Below are 25933 nucleotides of genomic sequence, written 5' to 3'. Positions count from 1 at the left end.
ACAGAGTTGTCTGCTATTGGAATTACCCTCCCACCATCAATAATTATAAAATGGACATAAAAATATAAAAATGGACAAGTCATATGAAATAACTGTTTTTAGGCATTAGTTAGTAGACAGCACAGGACTGCCATTCCTAAAAGAAGATAAATATATAAGGTGGGTCCCACATTCCGCTGTTTCTCTGCCTAACGGAAATCTCCAAAACTGCTATGTAGGAAAATGGAACCCAAGCAGAGAGTTGAAGTTTTGCCAGGCAGAAGAAACAGATTCTAATGTGTCTGGAATTTGCAAGGCAGAGTACACAGAGGAAAGAGCCACAAAGAAAGGTGTCCCAGAAATCTGCACAGCTGTTCCCTCGAAGTTCCTGGCCAAATCCAAAACTGCACACAGACAGAGCAAGATTCCACAAGACTCACGCAGAGCATTGAGAGTGAACAGAAATTTCATAGGTAGTACAGTGCTGGAAAGACATGAGATTTCTGAACCAGACAGAGTAGAGAGACGTTGGTGAAAACCCTAGGCATTCAGTTGAGACCCAGAAAGGCCATTCTTTGGGCATGAGGACTAGAAGAAAAGCCAAAATAGGCCCGCCCTAACAAAGTCTAATTCCAAGCCTCAGAAAAACTAAAGTGATCCATCAGTAGGTTAATTGTCTGTCAGAACAAAGCACACAACACTCTCTAGAGAAATACATAATATAACCCAGAGTCCCTGTATCATAGCATTCATAATGTCCAGCAAAGATAAAAAAATAATAAGACTTGTAAAAAAGCAGGAAAATAACAGCTTTAATCAAAAAAAAAAAAATTCAGTAGAAGCAGACCCATAGAGGCCATATGTTGGAATAATTATAAATAATTATATAAATAGTTTAAGACTGTGAAAAAATATAAACAAATTGGCAGAGAGGAGAAATCCAGCAAAGAAATGGAAATTTCAAAAAAATACTTGAAATTATAGAACAGAGGAATATAATACCTGAAATGCTTAAAAATCCCTGGACAAACCAGGGGTAAAAGATCGGTGAAACTGAAGATACAATCAATATAAATTATCTAAACTGAAGTAGAGAAGGAAAAAAAGATTTTTAAAAAACAGAGCCTCAACGATTTGTGGAACAAAGTCAAGAGGTCTAATATACATGTAATTGGATCTCCAGAAAAGAGAAAATAGGTTAAAAAAATTTTTAGAAAATATAATGCCTAAAAATTTTCCAAAATTAATGAAAGATATCAATCTTCAGATCCAAAAAGTCCTGAAAATCCCCAGCAGAATATATACAAAGAAAATCACATGTAAGCATATCACAGTCAAATTGCTGAAAACCAAAGATAATGAGAAAATCTTAATGTCTGCCAAATAGAAAAGACAGAGGGAACAACAATAAAAATGGTTGATTTCTCACTGGAAACAATGGATACCAGAAGAAAATAGAATGACATTTTTTAAGTGCTGAAAGAAAAAAACGCTTCTCGCTTTTTTAGCTGGCCTTTCCAGACTCACCAGTTTAGATTGTGTCCCTCGTACGTGCTCCTGTAGAATACTGTACTCCCCTATCACAGCACTTGCTTAATTATTGATCTCATATCATGATTATAATCTCAATAAAGATACAGACTATTTCACCATGTTTAATATTGTGCCCTTAACTTTTAGCATAGTAAGTTCATATTAAGTGCTCAATTACTATTCTCTAAGTGAATAAAAAATGCTATATTAAATTTATAAAATGATGGCCTGCATCAATGAAATATCAAATAGGCTAAAATTATTTAGGAACATTCTATGTAGACTTTACATAAGCTAAATCTAAAAGGCAAAAAGTAATCTACTTAGTAACTATTTCTTATGGTTAATTAATGCTTATGTGGTTTTCAGTGACCATGAAGATATCTACTTAGGAGCTTACAAAAAGCAACAACCTGGATTAAGAATATATTCAAGGTAAATTATCCTATGAATATAGTATAAATTAAAGGCTAAGTTATTTCACATGTATGACTTAGATATAACTTCTTTAGAGCTATTCTACTTAAAAAGACATAGACAACTTAGGAAAATTCTTCAGTGATGTAGTTTTCAAAAATAAAACCGTCATTAACAATATTTAGTCATATGATATAGAATTGTAATAACAAGGTTGGAAATGTACAGAGAGACAAGGAAATAAATTGTAAGATAGCCTTACAGCAGTAACTTGGAGTTGCTGGCCACATCAGCTCAGCTGGCCTAGATCTGAGGCCCCTGCTGTCAGTGTAAATTCCAATGCTCTTAAAACATAACAGATACTCAATACTAGAGATCTCAATTGCACAGAGAGCATCCACTGGTTGATGTGCAATAAATGACAGTGTAGGGTCATGGGAGTGCAGCATCCTGTATGGAATTCCTTCTCTCCTCAAGGGGTATCTCAGGAATCCTGATTGGAATCCTACACAGAGCTGTTCGCTGAAGATGCCCATCCACTGGACATTGGTTGGGATTTGGAGCTCTTTAAATTTTCTGTGAGAAATTTTCTTGCTCTGAAACAGCTTGTAACAGAAGATTTGGCTTTTCCTAGCCACACAGAGGCATGTATGGGCCCCTTGGCACACTGTTCCAGAAGTCACGGTCTGGCACCCTTTGGTTTCTGCCAGCTTGTGAATATCAGTCTTTCGTCCATCCAAAGCTGACATGGGAAACAGCTGCACATGGTGACTTCGTCCTGAGATCACTGCAACCATCTGGCCATGGGGGATAAGCTCAATCTGGTGAATCTTCTTCATGTAGCCAATGCGAATAATTTCTACACAAATAAGCATATTTGTAAGTCATTTTAAAATTCATAATAACTTCTGTTTACTTATTTCAACTGTTCTCCAAATTTTACTCATAAGCAATTAAGAAATTTTTCCCAATAAAAATGATCTGATAAATCTTCTTAGTGTCATTAATTTGAGTAATTTCTCTACAAATAAAACAGCAAGTCACCTTCAAATAGCAATGTTTTCTTATTTTTTTATTTTCTTTATTGAGGTATATTTGACATATAACATTATACTAGCTTCAGGTGTACAACATAATGATTCAATATTTGTGTGTATTGAGAAATTGTCACCACAATAAATCTAGTTAACATCCAACACTGTAGATAATTACAATTTTTTCTTGTAATAAAAATTTTTAAGATCTATTCTCTTAGCAACTTTCAAATACACAATATAGTATTATTAACTATGATCATGTTTCTGTACATGACATACCAAGGACTTATTTATTTTATGATTGGAACTTTATACCTTTAAAACCCCTTCACCCATTTTGCCCATTACCCCCACCTCTGGCAACCACAGATTGTTTTCTGTATCTATGAACGTGTTTGTTTAGATTCCACATGTAAGTGAGATCATATGGTATTTGTCTTTCTCTGTCTGACTTCTTTCACTTAGAGTAACAACCTCGAAGTCCATTCATGTTGTTGTAAATGGGAAGATTTCTTTCTTTTTCATGGCTGAATTATATATATATATATATATATATATATATATATATATATATATATATGTATGTATGTATATATATCTCACATCTTTACCCATTCATCCATTGGTAGACACTTAGGTTGTTTCCATATCTTGACTATTACAAATAATGCTGCAAGGAACATGGAGGTGCGATATCTTTTCAAGATAGTGTTTTTGTTTTATTCGAATAAATATCCATAAGTGGAATTGCTGGATCATATGGTAGCTCTATTTTTCATTTCTGAGGAACTTCAATACTGTTTTCCATGTGGCCGCAACAATATACATTCCCATCAACAGTGAACAAGCGTTCTCTTTTCTCCACATCCTCACCAACACATTATTTCTTGGCTTTTTAATAATAGCTATTCTAACAGGTATGAGGTGATATCTTATTGTGGCTTTGATTTGCATTCCCCTAGTGATCTTGAGCACCTTTCATGTATCTGTTGGCTATCTGTATGTCTTCTTTGGGAAAATATCTATTCAGATCCTCTGTCCATCTTTTAATCAGATTGCTTAGGTTTTTTGCTATTGAGTTTTATGAGTTTTTATATATTTTGGATATTAACCCCTTATCAGCTATGATTTGCAAATATTCTTTCCCATTCGATAGGTTGCCTTTTCCTTTTGTTGATGGTTTCCTTTGCTGTGCAGAAGAATGTTTTCCTATTTTAAAATTCTTTCCGATTTTTACTCCAATGGATTTAAATCAGGTTCTAATAAAATCACAGACATAAACTCAAAGGGTAGGTTTGAGAAGGACCAAAAAGGGATAGGAAGAGGATAAGAGATCAAAAATTATATAGGTTAAAAAAAAAAAAGATAATTATTCCATAGATAACATAATTACCTTAAACATAAAATTAGCATAATAAAGCACTAAACTCAGTCCTGAGATTCCAGACAGCAAGGCGAACACCCTCAATGTCTGACAAGTGGAAATATACTGCTTTTTCTTTTTTTTTTTTTTTTTGGCCTTGCCATGCAGCTTGCAGGATCTAGATCTGAACAGGGATCAAATCCAGGGCCCCGGCAATGAAAGTGCCGAGTCCTAACCACTGGACCACCAGGGAATTCCCAATATACTGCTTCTTTAGGGAAAAAAGACTGTCCTTTTTTTTCTGGCACTAAATTGATTCCTTTATTACACAAATATTTGTTGATTGACTACTATGTGCCAGGCACTGTTTAAGTGCATAGGATACAGTGCTGAACAAAAAGAGACAAGTCCCTGCTCTTATGCTGGCACCTGGTGGACCTTTCATGGGTCTCCTCGCCAGGACTGGGTCACCCACACAGCATGGGAAGCCTTCAATGGAGACTAGCTAATGCCCTTCAAATGCAGGTTCTCCTTTAACTAACTTATCATTAGAGTGCAAGACATTCAAGAGAACATCTATATTACAATGACTCCTCTTCATTTCATCTACTCCCCCATTTCTCCCTCAAACAACCATGAGAGCCAAACAAAAACAAATGAAACAGAAACAGAGAACTCTGCGGTCTTATCTGGGAAGTATTCACTTTATGTTGTTACTCTTTGTGGTGTCAATGTACTAATGGGGGAGGGGGATTCAAGCAGAAGTGTTTCCTTTCATGCACCAACTTGAAGATGGTAAACTAAGTTCTTACAGTGCACTTATTAGATAAAATCACTTGTGAAGATAGTTGGACACACTACTATATATAAAATAGATAACCAAGAAGGACCTACTGTATAGCACAGGGAGCTCTACTCAATCTTCTGTAATAACCTATATGGGTAAAGAATCTGAAAAAGAATGAGTACATGTATATGTATAACTGAATCACTTTGCTGTACACCTGAAACTAACACAACATTGTAAATCAACTATACTCCAATAAAATTTTTTTTAAAAAGATATTTGGACTCTGGAAGATTATGGATCTCTGAAAGTAGAAAAGTCATCAGTTGACTTGAAAACACATCGACCCAGATGTGGAAAATTTCTTTTACAGAAAAGAAGAGAAGAACCTGATATTATTACTATTAGAGTTTAAAGTTATTCCAGAACAGTAAATACTCTCCTTACCATCTATGGTAACGTGGACAACAAATAACCCTTCTTCATTTCCCAGAGCGATTCTTTTGTGATCTATATTTGACACATAAATTAAAATATCAAGTATTTTTGGGGGTAAACATTAAGTGAAGCTAATAAGATAAACTGGACAAGTTTATCAATGTTGAAAAAGTTTAGAAGTCAAATTAAGTATATATTTAGCAATACTACAGTGAAAAGAAACATAAAAATAAATAATTGGCACTAGGATTTTTCTTTCACATTACAGAAATAAGCATAATAAAACATTACTTTTCTCAGCAGAAAGATCATTTTACAAAGTAATCTTTATGAATACTTAGAGAAAGTATAATATTCAAGTAATGATAAACTGTCAAATTTGCTATAAATAAGTGATGTTTCATGAATGAAAAAATTTTATAAAATAATTTGGTGACCTTGGCCTGAGCTAAAACAGCATAGGGAGGTATGTCACAACAGAGTAAGAACTAAAAAAGTGCAAAGATAGCACATTACGTGAAGGTTTGAATACAAAGCACAGATATTACATATATAAGCTCATTTAATTCTCTCCATAACTGAAAAACTGGAATTATCTGCATTTAACACATGAAGTTTAGTAACTAGCTCCGTGACCCCCAGGAGGAAATAGCTAAGTGGCTCTATTGTCACCAGTATCTAATGCAGAAGAAATGCTGTTTAAAAAATGCAGGTATTCTTGTCTATTGATAAAACTTTCAGTATTGATCTTAGCATTTCATTCATTGATTCACTTGATTTTCACTTATTTATTGAGTATTGGGCGTTGGGATTTGAAAGACAGTCTCTGCCCTTAAGGTAGGTAGTTCACAGTTACACACAAGGTCACACCCCTTATGTGTTTGGGGCCAGATGTGTTTGGGAGCTCATAATTTTTCAGACTTGAAAAGGTAGATTGAAAAGATTTGAAAGGTAGATTAAAGAAACACCTTTTTAGGCAGGGCCTGGGGAGCCATCATATAATCAAGTATACTTTTGCAGAGAATCTGATGAGTAGCTGTGGGATAGAAGTGGAAAGACAACCCTCCACCTCCGGGTAAGCCTCATTCACTCAGGTTTTGCTGACAGATGAATTGTGGATAAAGTTAAGGTTTTCAGATTTCAACATTGGGACTGTGGTGAAAGGTAGGAACCTAGCGGGATAAATGTTGTAAATCCATACCTATGATTGCAGCTGTCTGGGTGGTTTTGATCAGGGGTAGATTGTTGTCATAAGCCTCTTTCAGAACATAGACTGAGCGGTCTCTGGAATGACTTTTTCTCAATATTTTGTGCAATTCACTCAGCACGCTCACCCACTCACTCTTCTCATTCTCGCTATCTGCTAAGATTGGGATTGAATATCTATTACTAGGTGCTGAGAGCTGGGAAGCTGTGACCTAGAATGATTTAAGGAATATCTAGGTTATAAGAACGCAAACATTCTTTATGCCAGCCTGTCTAGCATTTTTCATAAAACTCACCATTGTTGAACGAAATGTTAAATAACATTACCCTCTTCCTCGTAGTAAAATAGATGACGTGAGTATCAGAAGCAGGCCAAAAGCAAAGTGTCAGAATCACTTCTATTTTGATCCTCATAAAACCACCAGTGTTCTCTGACTACCTAAAATCTTGTACTTCATCAAATGAAAATAGCTACCATTTATTGAATGCTGACTCTGTACCAGGAACTGCTCTAAGAAATTGACATGTGTTAATTGATTAAATCCTCACAGAAACCTCAGTGCGTAGTTACTGCTATTCTCTCCATTTTATCAGTGAGAGGACAGGAGCACAGCAGGGTAGAATGCAGGCAGTCTGATGCCAGAACCTCCACTCTGAGTCTCCCTATTGCTTTAATTCTAACACACAGCTTTGCATCTTTAGATTATCTCTGAAACGGCAATGTGTTTTACAGTGGCAATCATCATAATCAATTGTGATATTACGGAATGTTCAGGAGTTTTTTGTTGTTAAGTTAGAAATATTCAAAAACACATGTTTTCCTGGTTGCTACATGCCTATAACTTACATTATACTAGTAAATGGCAAATCAGATTTAAAATTTAAGGTATATAATTAAGCTAGCAGAACTCTAATATATAAAACTTTCTTTTGTGAGCATGAAGTTAGCAACAGTGACATCATAAATTCCCACTGTAAGTCAGTTCCAAATGGCCAGGTCTTTGTAGTCTCTTGGTGGTTGGGTACAGTCTAAATAGATGTCTATCTTTGCACTAAGGAACTAAGAATACTCCTGTCTGGCCTTTGTTAAACCAAGATTCCTAGGTTGACTGTAACCATATGGGTCTCGAGGGGATAACAGTCCTTTGCTTTCGCTGTCACTTTATTTAATCCATTCCAGAATCACTTTTATTTTTTACATGAATTTTAAAGAGCAGAGTGTCTATTTTTTAGAGTTTGCAAAACAACATCTTTCCCCAATTTTTCCATTTTGTACTCTTGGTTTGAATCTGAATTATGACTTCAAAATGTTGCCTCAGAGGAGACTTATTGTACAAAGTACCTCTAGTTTTAGAAGTTGCACATTCATGCTACTGTAGGTCCATGAATCGACGACCTTCCTCTATGTCTGATCCGGAAGTATATGGTCTCTCTTCCTCTGTTACTGTTTTTTCCTTCTTCTTTCACACCCCCCACCCCAGTACCATTCTGCTTTGTAAGCTTCCCCTGTTTTCAGCTATGAATTAGATCTGTCCTGTTACCTTAGTGTGGAATGAATGGACACCCTCAGGAACATTTGTATCTTAAGTCTCAGATTTAACTGTAGAATGAAAGATGTGACACCTGCAAAAAAGCTATTTATAGTATTTTTGAATAAGAATAAAGGGCTAAATTTCTTGTGGCAAGTGGGAGAGGGAGGAAACTATCCCACAGCACTTCTAAAATCTCAACCTCCAGGTACCTTCAGTAACCCAAGGAGCCCTGACCCCTAGGAACAGGCAAAAAAGGGATGAAACAAAACATACAAGGGATCCAATGACAGTATGCAAGCTTACCTTAAACATACGAGGCATTTCCTTTCTCCTTGCAGGAATAAAATCAGAGGGCCAGACTGAACTAACAGAAAACGCTCCATCCCTGAAGGAAAAACAAGACACTGGGAGTGAGTAGAATCACCGGAAAGTGAGTAAAACAATACATAAACATAATCCTCAATTTTAATTTCCCTGATTTTTAACATTCTTTTTTGTAGTAACTGACAGTGGTCAAAATATTGTATCAGCAGTACCCGGTCTGTCGCATATTATCAGAAAACGCAAGTTAACTCTGGGCTGTCCCTGACTCACCATTCACAGGGAACTAGGAAGGAGCACCTGTCTGACTCCAAAGCCATGGTCCCTAGAATATGGGCCATGTGCCCTCAGATCAGCTCATTTGTATATTTTGTAAATGTTACCAAGATAGACTTGACATATAATAAACTGCACGTTTTTAAAGTGAACAATTAGGTAAGTTTTGATCTATGTATACACCTGTGAAACCATCACCACATTGTAGGTAATGAACATGTCCATCACCCCCAAAAGTTTCCTTGTACAGCTTTGTAACCCCTACCCCCCATCCTTAGCACTCTTCCCTCCTCCCCCACTGATCTGCTTCCTGTCACTCTAGATTAATTTGCATTTTCTAACATTTTATAGAAATGAAATATACAATATGTGGTCTTTTTGTCTGGCTTTTTCTCAGCATAACAATTTTGTGATGCATTCATGTTGCCACATGGATGAACACTTCATTTCTATGTATTGTTGAGTAATATTTCATTGTATGGATATGCCACAACATATCTGTTCACCCATTAATGGGCATTCGGGTTGTTTCAAGTTTGGGACTATTTTAAATGAAGCTGCTATGAATGTTCATGTATGTCTTTATGGACATATGCTTTCTCTGGTAGAAATACCTAGGAGGAGAATGACTAGATCATATATTAGGTGTGTGTTTAGCTTTTCATGAAACTGCCAAACTCTTTTTAACAGTGGTTATATGATTTACAAAGCAATATATGAGAGATCTAGGTCCTCCACATCCTCCCAATACTTGAAATAATCTTTTTTAATTTTAGTCTTTCTTATGATGTGAAGTGGTACCTCATGGTTATTTTATTTGAATTTACCTAATAATTAATGGTGTTGAGCATGTAAGTATCTGTTATGTGCTTATTTGACATATGTATCTTCTCTATTGAAGTATCTTTTCAAATCCCTTGCACATTTTTTTTAAATTGGGCTATTTTCTTATTATTGGGGTGGCCAAAAATTGCCTTTGGTTTTTAAATAAAAATAAAAGACACATTTTTCATTTTCACCAAGAACTTTATTGTACAATGTATTCACCCTTTTTTTCCACTACCTTCTGCCATTTTTCAGGCAACTCCATAATTCCATCTTCCCAAAACTTTTTATCTTTTTGAGCAAAGAACTGTTCCAGGTGCCTTTTACAGTCTTCCAGGGAATTGAACTTTTTTCCATTAAGAGAATTTTGTAAAGACCGAAATAAATGGAAATCCGAAGGTGCAATGTGTGATGAATACGGAGGATGAATCAGAACTTCCCAGCCCAGCCAAGCTGTAACAGTTTTTGCCTGGTCATCAAAGAAGCAGGCAGCCTTGCGTTATCCTGATGGAAGATTATGCATTTTCTGTTGACTAATTCTGGACGCTTTTCGTTGAGTGCTGCTTTCAGTTGGTCTAATTGGGAGCAGCACTTGGAATTAATCCTTTGGTTTTCCGAAGGAGCTCATAATAGAGGACTCCCTTCCAATCCCACCATATACACTTTGGTGTGGTTTGGTGGTGGTTCATTTCTCTTGCCCCACGATCTCTTCCATTCCACATTGTTGTACAGTATCCACTTGTCATCGCCCATCACAATTTGTTGCAAAAATGGAACTTTTTCATGACGTTTAAGTAGAGAATCGCACACGGAAATATGGTCAAGAAGGTTTTTTTCACTTAACTTATGTGGAACCCAAACATCAAAGTCATTAACATAGCCAAGCTGGTGCAAATGATTTTCAACACTTGATTTGGATATTTTGAGTATGTCGGCTATCTCCCACATAATCATAACGTTGATTGTTCTCAACTAATGTCTCGATTTAATCGCTATCAACTTCAACTGGTCTACCCGACCGTGGAGCATCAGCCAGCAAGAAATCTCCAGCACGAAACTTCGCAAACCACTTTTGACGTGTTTGATCAGTCACAGAACCATCTCCATACACTGCACAAATCTTTTTTTGCATTTCAGTTGTGTTTTTACCTTTCTTGAAATAATAAAGCATAATGGGCCGAAAATGTTGCTTTTTTCCTTCCATCTTCAATATTAAAAAGGCTACACAAAAATCCACCAATTTTGATAAGTTTTTTTTTAATGCATGTTGATATGACAGCTGTCACATACAATCTAACAAAACTGTTTCGAATGAAGTCAAAGACAACTTAGTGCTACTAGAGCCATCTTAGAGAAAAAAACAAATGAACCTTTTGGCCAACCCAATATTAAGTTTTAAGAATTTTTATATATTCTAGATATAAGTCCTTTGCCAGATATTTGATTTGCCCCCAGTCTGCAGCTCTTATTACTTCTCTTGACAATGTATTTCAAGGAGCAGAAGTTTTAAATTTTGATGAAGTCCAATTTATCAGTTTTTAAATTTTACCTGTTGTGCTTTATGCTGTATCTAAGAACTATTTGCCTTATCCAAGATCAGAAATGTTTTCTCCCATGTTTACTTCTAGGTGCTTTATAGTTTTAGGTTTTACATTTAGTTCTATGGTCTATTTTGAGTTAAATTTTGTATATTGTAAAAAGTATAAATCAAAGTTGATTTTTTTACACATAGATATCTAAGATTCCAATTTCATTTGTTGCTAGATTTTGCAACTTGTTGAAAATATTGTATATATTAAAGTAACAGAAAATGCAGAAATATAGTTACAAATGTTTTATATATGAAAGTATAGTTTATGTGCATGTTAAAAATATATATGTAAATATATTTTATATGTATATTAGAAATATTATATATATTTGTATATATATTTCTAGGTTTTTTTTTTTTTTTCAAAGCTGTTTTGGCTCTTCTAACTCTTTTGCATTTTCCTATGACTTTTAGAATCGGCTTGTCAATTTCTACAAAAAGAATTAAGAAGCCTACTGGGATTTTGATTAAGATTGTGTTAAAACTATAGACCAATTTTGAGAACAATCACATTTTTAAAATATTGAGTTCTGCAATGCATGAACACAGTCTCTCTCTCTATTTATTTCGACCTTTGTTAATTTCTTTCATCAATATTTTATAGTTTTCAGTGTACAAGTCTTGCACATCTTTTGTCAGATTTATTTCTAAGTATTTTTTTAAATATTTATTTATTTTATTTATTTTCCTTATTTATTTATTTTTTCATTATTTTTGGCTGCGCCAGGTCTTAGTTGCAGCACATGGGATCGTCCTTGAGGCATGTGGGGTCTTTTTGTTACAGCACATGGTCTCTTTGTTGTGGTGCTTGGGCTTCTCTAGTTGTGGTGTGTGGGCTTCTCCTTAGTTGTGGCGCAAGGGCTCCAGAGCACATGGGCTCTGTAGTTTGCAGCACACAGGCTCTCTCATTGAGGTGCACAAGCTCAATAGTTGGGGCTCGCAGGCTTAGTTGCCCCAGCGCATGTGGGATCTTAGTTCCCCAACCGGAGATGGAACCCGTGTCCCCTGCATTGGAAAGCGGATTCTTTACCACTGGACCACCAGGGAAGTCCCTATGTTTTGATGCTATGGCAAATGGCATTACTTATTTAATTTTGATTTCTGATTATTTGTTGCGAGTATAAAGAAACGCAATTTATTTTATATATTGATCAAGCATCCTGCAAACTTGCTGAATTCATTTATTAGTTCTAATAGCTTCTTTGTAGATTACATTGAATTTTCTCCATAGATATTCATTTTGTCTATGAATAATTTTGCTTCCTTCTTTCCAACACGGATGTATTTTATTTCTATTTCTTCCCTGGCCTGGATTTCCAATACAATGTTAAATAAGTGTGGTGAGATCAAACATCTTTGTCTTGTTCCTGATCTTAGGGAGAAAGCATTGAGTCTTTTGCCACTAATTATGATGTCAGCTGTGGGATTTTCATAGATGCCCTTTATCAGGATGAAGAAGCTCCCTTCTAAGTGTTCATCAAGAATATATGATTTTGTCAAATGTGTTTACTGTATCTACTGACATGATCTTTTTCATTCTTTGATATGGTAAAATACATTGATTTTTTAATATAAACCAGCTTTCCTGAGCTACACTACACTTGCTCAAGATGCAATATAATTTTTACGTAATATTGGATTCGATTTGCTAACATTTTGTAGTTTTCCTCACATGCATGTGCTGATCAGTAATCTGCTGAATCCTCAAGCTAGATCCTCTGTAGATCCATGCAGAGCTAGTGCATGCTCTCAATCTCTCCCTCCCTCCCTCTCTCCCTCTCTCTCTCTCTCTCTCTCTCACTCTCTCCTCTCTAGCTCTGTACTTTGTCCTGTGAACTCTGGCTACTGGGTCTCTCTGGACTCTCAGCTTCATCTCTTCAGTTCAGGGAGTTCACCTGGGTCTGCCTGGGATTCCAATTTCTGTGTTATATACTGGAAACTCTCACAAGGCAGTAACCTGGGGCAAGTATAGAGCTCACCTCATTTACTTCCCTTCATTGTCTGATATCCAGAACCTTAAATCAGTTCTTTTGTTATTTCATGGGGAAGGTTAAATATAAATATGGCCCCTGTTACTCCGTCTTGGTTGAAAGTAGAAGTCTGTTTGATTCTGCTCACTTGATAATTTTTGGCTTCTCCAACACTTAAAACAAACTCATTTCTCTCCCTCAATGCTACCATTCTCCATTATACCCCTACAGCTGTCAATGTGACCCTCAGTTTTTCAGTCTTGATGACTTAAAACCTCAGTACCATCTGGTATTGCAACTCTTTTCTTCATCTTCCTTTTTCTGCCACTCACCATGTCCCACGAGGTCACTTTAGTAATATTTCCTGCACCTGTCTCTTGTTTTGTAATTCCTGCAGCCACCGCTTTAATGCAGACACTCATTTGATCTGAAGGATGGACAATTGTAAGCTGGACTCCTTGGCTCCAGCACCACTTTAATTTTCCCTGTCCCCAAAATGAAACACACACACACACACACACACACACACACACAAACACACACACTCCCAAACCAACTTATTAAAAATCTACATCAAGAGTAACTTTCTAAAGTCACCTTCAAGATTATCTAGTTTCCTGTATCAGTTATTCAAGGTAATACCAAATTTCTGACAAAGATGACATTAGCTGAGGTGAAGAATACAAAACAAAGTTTGTGAGTAAGGAATCAAAATAAGACAGGATGAATGTAGAGACCCACAGAATCTGTGATAAGGAGAAAGTTCAGGCTGAGCAAGCACACAGCCATCACAGTGCAGGTTACACCTGGAAAAGAAGTATAAGGGAATACTATGAATAAATGTCTCACTACCTGGAGCCACAGGAAGTGAAGGGACCACCCAGGGAGTGTGCAGAGAAGGAAGAAAAGAAGGCCAAGGACAGATGCTCAGAGACACTAAGAGAAAAGTGTAGAGGAGCCAAAAAGATGCAGAAGAATCAGGGGGAGCAGAGAGCATATTGCCTTTCCCCGAAGGATACACTTTCTATAAGTTCACCGATTCAATATTCTTTATTAAACACTTAAAGAGTGTCTGGAGTGACATTTGCAACAATGGCAGAGTAAGGATCTCTGAAGATTCTCTCCTTCATAAAAGAAATGCGAAAACTAGCAAAATTCATCAGAAACAACTTTTTTAGAACTCTATAAATTAACCAAGGTTTGTGGCAATCTGAGGAGGATTTATTTAAAATAAAAAAGTAAAAAAAAGCCGAATCTTGGTAAGAAGTATGAGCTTTGTGGTAGCTTAACTCGCCCTAGTCTCATGCTCCATTTCCAGCTCCTCAGTAGCCTTGAAAAATGGCAGCCTGCATTTACAGTGCATCCTAGAAGCCACTGGACACCTGAGGGACCTGGAAAGAGGAGGAGGAAGGAGAAAGGAGCTGGAGTATTAGGCTTGATTCAGAGGTCTCCCAGGGAAAAGTCTATTCCCCAAGGGGAACTTATAAAAAACTATTTCATGCAAGCATTTTAACTGCATAGCTGCCTATGCAGTGCTTAACAGCTGGACAAAATAATAGATTAACCAAAACTCTTAAAAGGAAAAGTTAGAAAATGAGATATCCATAGGGGTTTTGAAAAGGTCTGACATATTGCTAAGAATCTAGAGCATCATGCACATGCATAGAACTGTGAACATGCCTAGGGTCATGCATATGCTCAGGAAAGACCAGAGAAGGACATAAGTTCTCACCTCTGGCTGACATTGGATGCATAGATAAATGTTTTTCATCAAATTTTGGAGGTTTTCTGCCATTATCTCTTCCAATATTCTTGAGGCTTTGCACAAGTATAACGTGTTGTCAACTGCCTGGCTGAGTGTTGAAGAAGTGACCCCACTTGCACACAGAGCTCTTCAACAAAGTGTGGGAGATTCACTGGTTCCAGATGTTTAAAGAAATCTCTGCAAAATCATTAGCTAACTACTAAGCTAACAAAGTAGAGACGTCAAATAACTACACATGACTAAGAATAAAGACTTTATAGATTAGCTTGAAAAATTCACTGAACAAACAAACAACAACTACAACAAACAACAATAACAAATCCTGGAGAAGAAGTAGAATTTGATAACTAGAGCTGACAATCGTATTATTTGAAATGTCCAGTTTAAAAAAATATATACTGTATGACTTGCAAGGAAGCATAAAAGTATGACCAATACACAGGAAAAAAGCAATCAATAGAAACTATCTCCGAGGAAACCCAGATGTTGGATTTACCAGACAAAGATTTAAATCAGCTATTTTAAATATGTTTGAAGACCTAAAGGAAATCATGCCTAAAGAACTAAATGAAAGTATGAGAATGATGTCTCACCAAGTAGGAAATATAAATAAGGATATAGAAAATACAAAAAAGAACCAAACAGAAATTCAGAGGTTGAGGAGTACAATAACTGAAACGAAGAATTCACCAGAAGGGGTCAACAACAGAACTGAGCAGGCAGAAAGCAGAATCACTGAACTTGAAGACAGGTCAATTAACATTATCCAGTCTGAAGAAAAGAAAGAAAAAAGAATGAAGAAAAATTAATAAAACCTCAGAGTTCCTTGGGACACCATGAAGAATACTAAAATATATATAATGGGAGTCCCAGAAGGAGAGGAGAAAGAAAAGGGGTCAGAAAGGATAACTGAATGAAAATCTCAAATCAATATATAACCTAACTTTCCATCTTGAGAAACTAGGAAAAGAAGAGCAAACTAAACTCAGAACAAGCAGAAGGAAGGAAATAATAAAGTTTAGAGTGGAAATTAATAAAACAGAGACTAGAAAAATAAGAGAAAATCAAGAAAACCAAAAGTTGGTTTTTTGAAAAGATCAACAAAAATTGATAAACTTTTAGCTAAACTGACCATGAAAAAATGAAAGAAACCTCAAATTACTAAAGTCAGAAGTAAAGTGGGAACATTACTTCTGACGTTTCAGAAAATAAAAGGGAATACTATGAACAAGTGTATGCTCCCAAAATTAGATAATCTAAAGAAAATGGAAACATTCCTAGAAAAACACAAGGTACTAAAGCTGACTCAAGAAGATGTAGAAAATCTCAATAGACTTATAACAAGTAAAGAGATTGAACTAGCAATCAAAAAATATCCCATAAAGGAACCCCCAGGACCAGATGACCACACTAGTGAATTCTACCAAACATATTTAATACCAATCCTTCACAAACTCTTTCAAAAATAAAAGAGAAGAGAGTACTTTCCAACTTAATCTGAGGTCAGTATTATCATAATACCAAAACCAGGCAAAAATATCACAAGGCAACAAAACTATAGACCAATATCCTGTGTTAATATAGATGCAAATATCTTCAAAAATTCTATTGAACCCAATCCAACATATTATTAAAAAGATTAGATACCATGACCAAGTGGGATTTATCCCAGGAATGTATGATTGGTTCTATATACAAGTAAAAATTAATGTAATACATCATGAGAATTAAGGGGAAAACAATCATGTGATCTTCTCAATAGACACAAAAAAAGCATTTGTCAAAATCCAACACCCCTTACAGATAAAAACACTCAACAAACCAGGAGGAGAAGGCTGTTTTCTCAACCTGATAAAGGGCATCAGCCATGAAAAATAATGAAGTATTGATACATGCTACATGGGTGAGTCTTGAAACATTATGCTTAGTGAAAGAAGCCAGTTACAAAACTCCACATGTTGTATGATTCCATTTATATAAAATTCAGAATAGGCAAATCCATAGAGATAGAAACAGATTAATGGTTGCTGGGGCTGGGGGAAGGGGTGAATGTAGAGCGACTGCTAACTAATAAAGGTTTCTTTTTGGTGTGATGAAAATGTTCTAAAATTAGATTGTAGTGATGGTTTTACAACCTTGTGAATATACTAAAAACCACTGGGTTGCCCATTTTTAAATGGTGAATTTTATAACATATGAATTATATCTCAATATAAAGAGCATCTGGTTTTAAGGTTGTATTTCCTTTTCTGCTACACACACACATACACACACACACACATAAGAATATAAACTTCTGACTAAAAAAATAAATAAAAAAACTATTACAAATATTACACAATTATAATCCATACCCAAGAGGTAATGATGCAAACTTCAGGCAGAAATCTTCTATTTTAAAGTTCACATGGCAATGGAGAAAATTAGAAACTTAACATAAGTTAAATGACAACACTATTTTTAAAAATTTCAGAAACCATTTTTATTCCCAGATTTTTTTGATAAAAAATACTCTCCCTTTTGAAGCTTACCTCATGTCGATCACTTGACTAACTACAACATTGGGTTTTGAGTCTTCTTCATCCATATCATACAGGAAGAGTTTGAAGTCACACACTACAGCCAATGCCCTCTGCCATCCTTTTTTCATCCCTGCTTTCTTTGGAGTCTTTAGTTTTTATTTTTCAAAAAACAAATAAAAGCAATCCAAGCTGAAACATCAAATACTACCCAATTATTACATATAAAATTAAAATAATAAAAATGAAAAAAATATGTGTTACAAATCTACCACTTGTTAAAGATTGGAACAGAACTATATAACATAATTCCTTTGAGGACTAAACAATTCTTAGGTTGTGAAAATAAGATCGATACCATTTCCATTAACACTAGTCACAGCGTTGCCTCTACCTAAGATTAAATTCAATTTTGGTAGCCTCAAATTCAACTCAGATTTTAAATATTTCTGAAGAAGATTCTTTCACTTTTAGTTTCATAATTTATTATTACTGACCGGAAGTCAAATTTACACCATTAGAAGGGATTTTAGCATTCGTTCATTGCAAAGTAAGGTCTAAACAGAAAACTTTGGGAAATTTGAAAATATCCTATCGGGGACACTTAAACTTTATTCTGAAATCATATTCTTCAGATGATTTTCAATTGCATATAATTAATATCATATAACATATCATAAATATTTCTGAAAAATATTGTGCACACATTGTGAAAAGTGATTAATAAACTCTTTAAGACTTCATCTGAAACAAAAATATTGACACTTACCCAGACATGGCCTTCATAGGCTGTTCCCATGCCTTTCTGTGAGTCTAGACAGAAGGCACCTTTCTTCTGATGAAAAGGCACGGGACAAGTTTTTGGAGCTTTTTCTACACAGGTTGTGTGACATGAGAACCCACATGCTTTTTGAGGGAAATAAAGAGATATGATTGTAGGGGATATGATGGTTTGACTCCCTCAACCCCCATTGCAATTCTGTCTACTACTGTAGAGGTGAAATGCTAAAAACTACATTTCCCAGACTCCCTTGGAACTAAGTTTTGGACCTGGTGTAAGCTCCACTAATAAGATAACTCTCTGTAAGACTTTGAGTTGAGTCAAGATGGGAGAGATGCCTGATGTAGCACATCCATTTTACTGGCTTGGATCTTGACAGAGGGAGTGTGAGGTCACAGCTGCAGTGGTGGTTTCTGAATTTGATGGAAACTCTGTTAACTCTGCAGCAACAGGGTCTTTCTTGACTCTGGCAGAAGTTGCAGGTTCTGAGGGCTGCAGCAGTGGTGGCAGCTTCCAGAGTCACCATCTTCTTGCGACAAAGGTGGAGCTGTCCCAGGCTCAGCAGAGACTGAGTAATGCTGGCAGCAGGAGATGCTCCTGGGAGCTCAGCTCAGAGCCTGCCTCTGCTGCCCTAGGAGAATTGTATGGGCACATAATTCCCCATTTAAAATCCTATTTTCTTTAATATGCTAGGACACATTTATGGTTAAGGCATCTCTGACTGTCACAATGCTGAGGGCAGGAAAGTTGTCCTGCTCAGCGCTGTGTGTCCCTGAGTGGACACTCGACAGGACTGGCTGGGGAAACCAATGAGTACAGAGTCTGTTCCCTAGGATGACGTATGAGGTGCCTGTGTAGCACTGTGATCCACTGTTTGATATTTCCAAAAAATACATTTCTTTCTTTCAACGATATCTACTGTAATAAATTCATTGAGTAAAATAAAAGGATTACAACTCAAGGATAGTATTCCAATTCCATTTTCCTGTCACATAAGCTGGTGGATGTCATCCTCATACTCTACTAATGCTACAGAGAACAAAATTTCATTAAACACATTTTCCTAATAAGTGTGGCCCTGCCTGCATGGACAGGCTACACAGCATGCCTCCCTGGGGTGCTGTTCACACAGGCTATGAGGGCATGAGGCTCTTTGGAGCTGCACAATGCAGAGGTCCCCCCCAAATGCTCCCAAAGATCACCCGTTCATATGAAACAGATTCAGAGGAATTTTTAGTAAAGTAATCAGTTCACCATCATGCTTCTACAATTCAAAGAGAACGAAATTTCTTCTTACCAACTAAATGCAGTGGACTGAGTGTTTGTGTTCCTTCAAAATTGACATGTTGAAATCCTAATCCCCAGGTGAGGGTATTTGGAGGTGGAGACTTTGGGAAGTCATGGGGGTGGAGCCCTCATGAATGGGATTAATGCACTTAAAAAAGAGACCCCACAGAGTTCCCTGGCCCCTTCCACCACATGAGGACACAGCAAGAAGTCAGCAGTCTGCAACCTGGAAGAGTGTCCTCACCAGAACTGGACCATACTGGTGCCCTGATCTCAGACTTCCAGCCAGTGAGGAATATATGACTGTGTTTAGAAGCCACCCAGTCTCTGTGCTTTGTTATGGCAGCTGACTAAACCACCGAGTTGACTAAAACACTTAGGTACAAGTATTATGGCTCTGACTCCATGTGTCCCTTCCTCGGGTCTTACCTTCACAGGTGCAGCCTTGTCTTATCAAGCCCACCATCAGAGATGTGCACTGGTGACACTTGGTGGGAACGGTAAAGGACGTGAGGAAAAACCTGTGGGTCTTATGCTACAAAATGAAGAGACCAAACATACATCGATGGTTAAATAACTATGAAAAGGTGATTCTGGTGATTCCTTCAACCCACCCTGCCCAAAATATCATTATATATGCCAAGAAAAGCAGCTCCCCCTTTTCTTACCAGCATTTAAGATTCTTGCCCTTAATTACTTCATAGTTGGAAAATACTGATTAAAGGATCCAAAAATTACCAAGAAGAGACGGGAGGAGGAGGAGAAGAAGAAGGAGAATTATTTAAGTGGTGATCAAATGTTCATTACTACTATTTGGAACCAAATAAATAAAGCCTGGCCTTTATTTGAGCTAATATATCCTGAACATTTAAAAATTCTAGATTGATAAATTCTTCAAATGATTCCTTAACTAGGAATGGAGTCAGAATTGCCTATGTATACATATTTTTACTGGGGAGGGGTAGCAAAAATAATATGTTTTTTTTACCTTCTTTGAAAAAAAAGAATAATTTTAAATTTTTTCTCTATAGAAAATTATGTTTCATTTTCTATTATCAATAAAAAAATAATGTGCTCCGGGAATTGGAACACTCCGATTAAGCAAGCCATATTACACTTTCTAGGTGTAGAAACCCCAACAAATAAAACTGCAGATGTCTTCACAAAATTATCAACAATTTGACAATCCACTATGGATTTTCCATTTCTGTATCATGCCTCTTTGACTTGAAATTACTGTTATCGTAAATTAGCAATATCTAAATTACAATAAAATCCAGTTTCTCCAAATACTAGTTGGGAAATTTTCTCACCTTCATTGTCTCTGTTTCCTGATTTGTGACATGGACAGATTGCAGTCCCTGCCATGGGCCCTGAGTGTGTACAGGGGCTACCTGCTTTTTCTCAGATCTTCAATTTATTCCCCTCTTTTCAGCACCACATGTCACCTCTGCCTCCTAAAGGACTTGGTGTCCCTAATCCCTGAATCCTTCTAGGTTTCCAAAGTATTAATTATCTTGTGACTTTTTGGTAAGTCATTTCTAAGCACCTGACATTCATATTTCTCAGCTCTCCTAACCCCTCACTCAGGTTCTTCCATCTTTCAAAATTATGTTGACTTATTTGTCTACTCTCTCTCTTTAGTCTGTTTAACAAGTTTCATTAGAAAGCAAAAGTGTAGGCATTTTTGAATCTACTATGTTTAACCAGAAGTCTCCAAGAAAAAAGGAAGAAAAGAAAGAAGGGAGGAAAGGAGAAAGGGAGGGAGGGAAGGGGAGAGGGAGGGAGGGAGGGGTTAGAGACCAAAAAGAACTTATTCTCATTTTTCAAGGACCTGCTAAGTTTATAACTAAATCAAGTACCTGAGTTGGAAAGAGGATTCTATTATGATATTCCTTTCTCTTTATCGTTGGTGTGTGAACTGGAAGGTGAGCAGAATCTGTGATCTGAATCAAAGAGACAATAATAAATATAGGCAAGTTACCTATGTCACCAAAATTATAAGAATTAAATTATTTCTCAAGTAAGACAAAAGAATAATACTTGTTAGACAAAAACACAATAAAACTAAAATTCTCACAAAGCTGAAAATATATTTTAAGTAATTTAAATCTATGCTTTCAATTTCTACAAACAAAATATATGTATATTTCATATACTTTATATCAATTTGGCTGTTTTTAAATGTGTGTCATAGCATGTGCATGTAGACTACATTAAAAGGAGAATATTAATCATAAACGTATTTAAAGATACTTTCATTAAGTAGATATACGATCAGAATCTTCAAAAGATTTCTTGAACTACTTGTCTTATAAATGTAGAAGGGATTTATGGCTGTAAATATGTAGAAATACATTAAAATCAATTATAGAGGTTTCAGCAAGATTTTGTGAATACTAATAATCTAAAAATGGGTGCAGGTAACTTAGATTACATTTCTTAAATTAGACTTCAAAAGCATATGAAATTTGGCTGTCTATATGATATAAAATTTTTCTTTCCGAGGAAATAGTAGAAAATACGTTTTGAAATGGAAAGAATTGGATGCTTACAGATGTTACTGGGGAATAAGGTTTGATTGTAAGTGAAGATGCTGCACAGCTGAGCAGAGCATATAAGTATATAGACTTGAATAATGACAAATACAATGGAGAAAAAATACAAGAAATTGATAGTAAATGCAGGAGATTCAGAACATATGCCAAATTTTCAAAGTAATGAAGAAAAAAATGTCTCTTTAGTATGCATCCCAATAAATAGACTTTTTCATATGGATTCATAGAATGAATATAATAAAGAATCCCTCCTATGAGGCAATTTATTGATGCCTTAGCTCCAATTTAATTTTATTTTATTTAAAAAGAGACTATCTTCAGTCCGAAGGGGGGGGAATTATCATATCAGTTGATGCAGAAAAAGTATTTGACAAAATTCAACACCCATTCATGATAACTCTCAACACGCTAGGAATAGAAGAGACTTCCTTAACCTGATGAAGGGCATTTACAAGAAATTAAGGCAAGCACTACCACTAATGATGAAAAACCAAATGCTTTCCCCTAAGAATGGAAACAAGGTAAAGATGTTCACTACCACTTTTCCTATTCAGGCAGAATAAGAAATAATAAGCAGTACCATACTGTCTTGATTACTGTAGCTTTTCAGTATAGTCTAAAGTCAAGGAGCCTGATTCCTCCAGCTCCGTTTTCCTTTCTCAAGATTGCTTTAGCTATTCAGGGTCTTCTGTGTTTCCATACAAATTGTGAAATTTTTTGTTCTAGTTCTGTGAAAAATGCCATTGGTAGCTTGATAGGGATTGCACTGAATCTGTAGATTGCTTTGGGTAGTATTGTCATTTTCACAGTATTGATTTTTCCAATCCAAGAGCATGGTATATCTCTCCATCTGTTTGTATCATCTTTAATTTCTTTCATCAGTGTCTTATAGTTTTCTGCATACAGGCCTTTTGTCTCCTTAGGTAGGTTTATTCCTAGGTATTTTATTCTTTTTGTTGCAATGGTAAATGGGAGTGTTTTGTTAATTTCTCTTTCATATTTTTCATCATTAGTGTATCGGAATGCAAGAGATTTCTGTGCATTAATTTTATATCCTGCTACTTTACCAAATTCATTGATTAGCTCTAGTAGTTTTCTGGTAGCATCTTTAGGATTCTCTATGTATAGTATCATGTCATCTGCAAACAGGGACAGCTTTACGTCTTCTTTTCTGATTTGGATTCCTTTTATTTCTTTTTCTTCTCTGATTGCTGTGGCTAAAACTATGCAAAGCTATGTTGAATAATAGTGGTGAGACTGGACAACCTTGTCTTTTTCCTGATCTTAGTGCAAATGGTTTCAGGTTTTCACCATTGAGAATGATGTTGGCTGTGAGTATGTCATATATGGCCTTTATTATGTTGAGGTAAGTTCCCTCTATGCCTACTTTCTGGAGAGTTTTTATCATAAATGGGTATTGAATTTTGTCAAAAGCTTTTTCTGCATCTATTGAGATGATCATATGGTTTTTCTGCTTCAATTTGTTAATATGGTTTATCACATTGATTGATTTGTGTATATTGAAGAATCCTTGCATTCCTGGGATAAACCCCACTTGATCATGGTGTATGATCTTTTTAATGTGCTGTTGGATTCTGTTTGCTAGTATTTTGTTGAGGATTTTTGCATCTATGTTCATCAGTGATATTGACCTGTAGTTTTCTTTCTTTGTGACATCTTTGTCTGGTTTTGGTATCGAGTGATGGTGGCCTCATAGAATGAGTTTGGGAGTGTTCCTCCCTCTGCTATATTTTGGAAGAGTTTGAGAAGGATACATGTTAGCTCTTCTCGAAATGTTTGATAGAATTTGCCTGTGAAGCCATCTGGTCCTGTGAAGCCATCTAGGGGTGGGATAGGGAGGGTGAGAGGGAGGGAGCTGCAAGAGGGAAGAGATATGGGGATATATGTATATGTATAGCTGATTCACTTTGTTATACAGCAGCAACTAACATAACAGTGTAAAGCAATTATACTCCAATAAAGATGTTAAAAAAAAAGAAAAAGAATAATAGGCATACAGATCAGAAAGCAAGAAATCAAACTATCTTATTTGCAGATGACATGATTAATTATCTGAATAGAAAATGCCTAGTAATGTCAAAGAAAAAGAAAATCTTGAACTGTTAAATGAATTTGACAAAGTCATGACACAAAATTAACACAAAAGTTAATCATATTTCTACATAAGAGCAATAAATAACTGGAAATAGACTTTTTTACTGAGACTTAATTTTTTTAGAACACTTTAGGGTTCATAACAAAATTGAGGGGAGAGTACAGATATTTCCCATACAGCCCCTGCCCCACACAAGGATAAACTCTCCCTTTATCAAAATCCCCCAGCATAGTGGTACGTTTGTTACACTTGATGAACCTACACACACACATCGTAATCACACGAAGTCCATAGTTTACATTAGGGTTTACTCTTGGCCTTGTACATTCTATGGGTTTGGACAGATGTATAATGACATGTGTTTATCATTATGGCACCATACAGAATAGTTTCACTCTCATAAAAATCTTCTCTACTCTGCCTGTTCATCACCTCAACCCCAACCCCTGGAAACTACATGATCTTTTTACAGCATGTAGTTTTGCCTTTTCTAAAATGTCATATAGTTGGAATCATACAGTATGTAGCCCTTTCAGATTGGCTACTATCACTTGGTAAGATGCACTTTAGATTCCTATGTCTTTTCATGGCTCCATAACTCATTTATTTTTATCACTAAATAATATTCTATTGTCTTGACGTATCACAGTTTATTTATCCAGTCACCTACTGAAGGACATCTTGGTTGCTTCCAAGTTTGGGCAATTATAAATAAAGTGGCTATATACATCCACGTACAAGATTTTGTGTAGAGGTAAGTTTTCATTTCATTCGGGTAAATACCAAGGTGCTAAACTGCAGGATTGTTTGTTTTCTTATTGTAGAGTTTTAAGAGTTCTTTGTATGTTTTGGATAATAGTTCTTTATCAGATTTGTCTTTTGCAAATATTTTCTCCCTGTCTGTGGCTAGTCTTCTTAGTCTCTTGACATTGTCTTTTGCAGAGCAGAGGTTTTTAATTTTAATAAAGTCCAGCTTATCAATAATTTAGTGGATCATGCTTTTGGTTTTATATTTAAGAACTCATTACCAATCTCAAGGTCAATGAGATTTTCTCCTATGTTGTAGTTTTGCATTTTATATTTATGTTTATGATCAATTTCAAATTAATTTTTATAAAGAATGTAAGGTCTGTGTCTAGGTTTATATTTTTGCATGTGGATGTCTAGTTGTTCCAGCATCATTTGTTGAAGAGACTCTCTTTGGTCCACTGTATGCTTCTGGGCTCTTTATTATATTCCATTGATCTACTTGTCCATTCTTTTGCTTTAAAAAGGATTGAAATTCTGACACATGCTATAACATAGATGAAATGTGAAGATAGTAAGTGAAATTAGCCAGACAAAAAGGGGCAAATATTGTATGATTCTACTTATATAAAATATACAGAATAGGCAAATTCATAGAGACACAAAGTACTTCAGAGTTTACCATGGACTGAAGGGAAGGGAAATGACGAGTTATTGTTTAATGAGGATAAAACTTACTTCTGTGCAGGGAGATGGAAAAGTTTGAGAAATAAATACTGTAATGGTGATGTTTGCAGAACATTGTGAACGTAATTTATGCCACTGAACTCTACACTTAAAATGAATAAATAGAAAATTTTATGTTATGTATATTTTACAACAAAA

General features: G+C 35.8%; 2 protein-coding genes across 2 annotated transcripts in view; both read right to left on the bottom strand.

The window, feature by feature from the left end:
* Positions 1 to 1313: 1313 nt before the first annotated feature.
* Positions 1314 to 10972, bottom strand: LOC309665278 (serine/threonine-protein kinase MRCK alpha-like; the record flags this gene model as incomplete). The annotated part of the gene is made up of 5 exons (XM_082478913.1): positions 8596 to 10972; positions 6756 to 6972; positions 5564 to 5626; positions 2192 to 2788; positions 1314 to 1321 (listed from the first exon to the last, which is right to left on the bottom strand). The coding sequence occupies exons 1-5, from the start codon at positions 8611 to 8613 to the stop codon at positions 1314 to 1316; spliced, it is 903 nt and encodes a 300-aa protein (XP_082335039.1). The 5' UTR covers positions 8614 to 10972.
* A 6269-nt stretch (positions 10973 to 17241) lies between these two features.
* LOC309665279 (serine/threonine-protein kinase MRCK alpha-like) overlaps positions 17242 to 25933 on the bottom strand; it is a 28457-nt gene continuing 19765 nt past the window's right edge. Inside the window, exons 3-5 of the mRNA XM_082478914.1 lie at positions 21490 to 21573; positions 20057 to 20162; positions 17242 to 18465 (exon numbers count right to left, since the gene is read on the bottom strand). Coding sequence (XP_082335040.1) covers positions 18191 to 18465; positions 20057 to 20162; positions 21490 to 21573 — 465 coding nt within the window. The 3' untranslated portion in view covers positions 17242 to 18190. The remainder of the gene's footprint in view (positions 18466 to 20056; positions 20163 to 21489; positions 21574 to 25933) is intronic.

This window comes from Balaenoptera physalus, assembly GCF_965194825.1.
Source record: "Balaenoptera physalus genome assembly, contig: SUPER_7_unloc_3, whole genome shotgun sequence".
NCBI lineage: Eukaryota > Metazoa > Chordata > Mammalia > Artiodactyla > Balaenopteridae > Balaenoptera > Balaenoptera physalus.
This window is presented reverse-complemented; position numbering and strand designations above follow the sequence as displayed.